At 29.8% G+C, this 3,973-nt stretch overlaps 1 protein-coding gene across 1 annotated transcript; it reads right to left on the bottom strand.

Moving 5' to 3' along the window:
- Positions 1 to 1,772: 1,772 nt before the first annotated feature.
- Positions 1,773 to 3,025, bottom strand: LOC111623646. Its single transcript, XM_023366308.1, has 2 exons — positions 2,966 to 3,025; positions 1,773 to 2,766 (listed from the first exon to the last, which is right to left on the bottom strand). Exons 1-2 carry the CDS (start codon positions 3,018 to 3,020, stop codon positions 2,207 to 2,209), a joined length of 615 nt encoding a protein of 204 aa, XP_023222076.1. The 5' UTR covers positions 3,021 to 3,025; the 3' UTR covers positions 1,773 to 2,206.
- Between the last annotated feature and the right edge of the window lie 948 nt (positions 3,026 to 3,973).

Genomic DNA, 3,973 nt, shown 5'->3' with positions numbered 1-3,973 from the left:
TATTATACAAATCGGGCAATAGCTAAGCTTATATTATACCCTATTCGCGATCGAGAGAGAGCTCACAAAATCGTTATAAAACATACGACCTGTTTAGTTGTCGTTCGTCTTCTTCTCTGTATGCAAGGGACACTTTGGAGATAAAGTTCATTTACTTCTTCGTATGGGAGATCAATATGTGCACAAAATCCAAATATGGTTTCTAAGTGCTAACTCTGGAATTATTCTGTATGTGACTCGTCTAAGGACGTTGGTCATCCGGAGGAAAACGTATGGAGTTGGACGCTTCCAGAACTGTCGCTGAACTTCCCGAATTCTGACAAATTCCCTGTATATCTTCTGCATTTCGACCAATCATCGGCCAGTAACTCTTTCATGAAAACGGATGAAAGGGGAATGAATGAGGGGTAACCATTTCCCATCTGAGCAGGATTTTAACCAGATAAGGGAAAGCCAGAGGATGTTCTAACTCCAGTGAAAGGAAGTAACATCTGTTAACTGCCTTTTCCCACGTTAAAACAGTATTTTTTCTCACCAAAAATGAAGTAATATTTGGTGACATTATTTAACAAAATTAATAAAATTATTAATTTAGACCCAGGGGCCTTTCGGGTCTTACACAATCCAATTCAAAAATAATATCAAATATAGTAATTAAAAGTCTGAAGGTTTTATTTTGAATCTTAATTTTGAATTTCGTATAGATTAGCCTGTAACAGCTATCTTAAAATAATTTTATAATTTACTATATATTCTATATATATATATTATACTATTGTGATGCTGTGAACAGGCCCGAACCCCTCAATAAAATTTGTGTTCAAATACTTTTGAATAAAAAAAATCGAAAAATTTTTGTATGGAAAACGTAACGCAAACGTATAAACAATATAAGAATGTAAGTTCTAAGATCGACCAGCTCCGGTTGGGTTCGAATTAAAGTCGATTTTGATCTATCAGCCATCTGACTTGAGATATCATTACATTTAGCAACGGATGAGCGATCACTTAAAATGCAGGAACGAGGTAAAGCGACCAATCGGAATGAGCAATGAGGAACAGAAAATTATAAAATTCCGAATTTCAAGGGCACGTTGGCTTCATCTCCCAAACATTCCAAGTGTCGGACCATTTTTTGTGTGTATCTTATGCCTGTCTCTGTCTCCCTTCCTCGGATTAGCATTTTCCCATGATCGAAAATAGACCGCATCGCCCGGACGTCGACACGTCGTAGGAACTCTCACTAATGAACGAGTGGTACCCCCCTTCATTTGGGGCTATCTTGAAAGGAGAGATGCCACGACGAATTTGAACTTCTAAGATGGCAAAATCTTGTAAGCTTGTTTCGTGGCAAATAAAATCGCGTCTGTCTTAGTGCCAGTGGCACCACATACGACCCCCCTCATCGCTCTGTCCGTTCTGAAATTGATTTCTCACATCGGCAACCTTACATTATGTTCTACGTCGCATATGCAGTATAATGAAAATCGATTCTATTTTTATTGTAGGAAAGACTAAAATAATCTTTAAAATCTATAAATTCTATAAAACTTTTATGAATTAAATATAATCTAATTATTATTTTATAAACAATACTTTTTGCTGATTTTTAAAAAATAATCTATGTAAATTCTTTAACTTAACTTTATTATATGCAATAGCTTGTATGAATAAATTATAAAAGAAATTAGATTTGCTTTAATTACTTTATTTTAATAAAAAAAAAATTTACAAAGAAAACACGACTACAAAAATTTATTTATAGGGGAAAAATATATATATTGAATTATGTAAATTTACGAAAATTTCAATTATTAACCCATGACGGATAGGAGAAAAAAGGCCATCTTCGTGCCCATGAAAGAGAGGAAAAAAACGATAATAATAATTTCAAATAAAGGAAAAAACGTTGTTTCAATAACTAAAACTCTTATCCATTCTTATAAAAGATATATCAAATTTAAATATTATGTAAATTATAAGTGGAATAATAACATTTTTTTATTAATTCGTATAAAGAAATGGGCTAATTATTTTTAATACAGTTTCGATTATATTAATAGTTTGCTAAGTAGAATAATGAAAATAATATTAGATGCTATAACTAATATATGTTTACATTGTTATATAAACTACATCTAATGTAATGAAAAAATCTGATTTGCCAGCAAGTCGATAAAAAATTCCAATATCACCATGATTGAGTTTATATATTATCTCTAATAATCTCAGTTAATTTTTCCGCATTGTTAGTTAACAAATCGAGGAATCTTTGTTCGATATCCTTCTTCAATATTGTAACTGCAACATTCCCCAATGTTTTTAAAAGAGACGGATCCAAAATTGACAAAGAAAATCCGTTTAGTTCCTTAACTTTTGTTCCTACAAAGTTAGTGATCTCGAATTTGTTTACTTCTACACTTTCTACGGGGAAAGAAACTTTTAATGTAGCTTCTGCATTGATTTGATCAACGGTTAATTTTGCATCTCCTAAAATTCTTTGGAAGAGAATACTGATTGAAAAATCTGCCAAAATAGTGAGATTTGTTGCTTTAAATTTTGCATTTATATCTATAAATTCGTCACTTTTGTCGAATTCAAATTCGCAACTTCCGTCACTTACTAATGAAGTTAGATCAAGTACAAATATTTTCGTTATTTTAATAGGATGCAAATCGACTCCTTCAAACTCTATTTTATCGGTAATTATTTTCTGTTCCTTCATTTCCTCAATGATTGCTTCAATAGCTTCACTACAATCGGCTTCTAAAAATGCAAAAATAATTAATTTCCACATATGTCATTGCTAAATTATTTAAAATATTTAACTTACGAATTGTGTTCTAGTAATAGATTATTACACATAATTAAATCATAAATAGACGAAAACTTTTAAAACCCTCTAGTTAAAAAGTTTATTTTTATAATTTAAAAGTATTGTCTACATAGAGTATGTTAAACTTACCTGAAGAAAATTTGATTTTTATTACCAAAAGTATTAAAATAATTATAAACTTCATGTTAATAATAAATGTACACAGCTGCGATTTCTAGAAATAAAGTAACAGTGTTCAATCAACTTTCGTTGTATATTGTATATTACGATTGAAAACAGAAACAAATATTTTATAATTTATCATAAAAATCAATTGTTTAAATTATATATTTAGTATTAATCTCTTCAGATCACAGTTAGATAAAATTTTAATGTTATAAAAATTTGCTTTAAGGTTGTTTGTAACTTCTTTAATGCTTTTGTTTTCATGAAAAAAAAAGAAAATAATTTCTGTTTCCCCCGAAAACGAAAGAAGATAAATATAAATGTATTTTTGCTTTACAATACTATTTAATTTTTCTATTAACGTACGGTTCAGAAATTTTTAAATCGAATTCGTTAAGTTTTTACGTATTTTTAAAATCGTAGAAAATTTGTTAAAAATTAACGAAATTCGATTTTCAAAATAATAAACCGTAGACGAATTAAATAAGATTATAACTTAAAAATTGTTTAGTTTTATGTAAATTTTTGTAAAGGTTTTTCTCATAAAATATATTACACTATAAATGCGAACTGTTGAAGTCGCGTATATAGGCCTAACCAAAAGAGTGATCAGAATGATAAAACTATTTGTATTATTAGAATATTTGCTCAAGTTTTAACTTGGTTAGACATATTGTACGGTATAATTGTTCTTTTCAATAATTTTTTTTCAAATTTTAAATATCTACTCTCTCTACATAAATTTCTTAGATTAAAATCGCCACGACACTTGTTGTCACAAAAAAAAGAAAACAGAAACAGAGGCATCGAGATTAATGAATTTTTCACGAAATTTAGAACGAGTGAGTGGAGCGAAGAGTATGTTAGCCCGTCGAGGAGTTGAATTGTCAATTTTTCTTATGAATATTCTATAACGGGAACAAGTAGGCGAAGCGAGAAGCGAGTATTTTACTAAGGGAACTTCACCTTTCA

This window comes from Centruroides sculpturatus, unplaced genomic scaffold (assembly GCF_000671375.1).
Source record: "Centruroides sculpturatus isolate CEXI.00-Female unplaced genomic scaffold, Cexi_2.0 scaffold176, whole genome shotgun sequence".
Lineage (NCBI taxonomy): Eukaryota > Metazoa > Arthropoda > Arachnida > Scorpiones > Buthidae > Centruroides > Centruroides sculpturatus.
This window is presented reverse-complemented; position numbering and strand designations above follow the sequence as displayed.

Coding starts and splice junctions, on each gene's coding strand:
- LOC111623646 (XM_023366308.1), bottom strand. CDS start 3,020: ATGAAGTTTATAATTATTTTAATACTTTTGGTAATAAAAATCAAATTT. Junction 2,767..2,965: donor AAAAATCAAATTTTCTTCAG/GTAAGTTTAACA, acceptor TTGCATTTTTAG/AAGCCGATTGTAGTGAAGCT.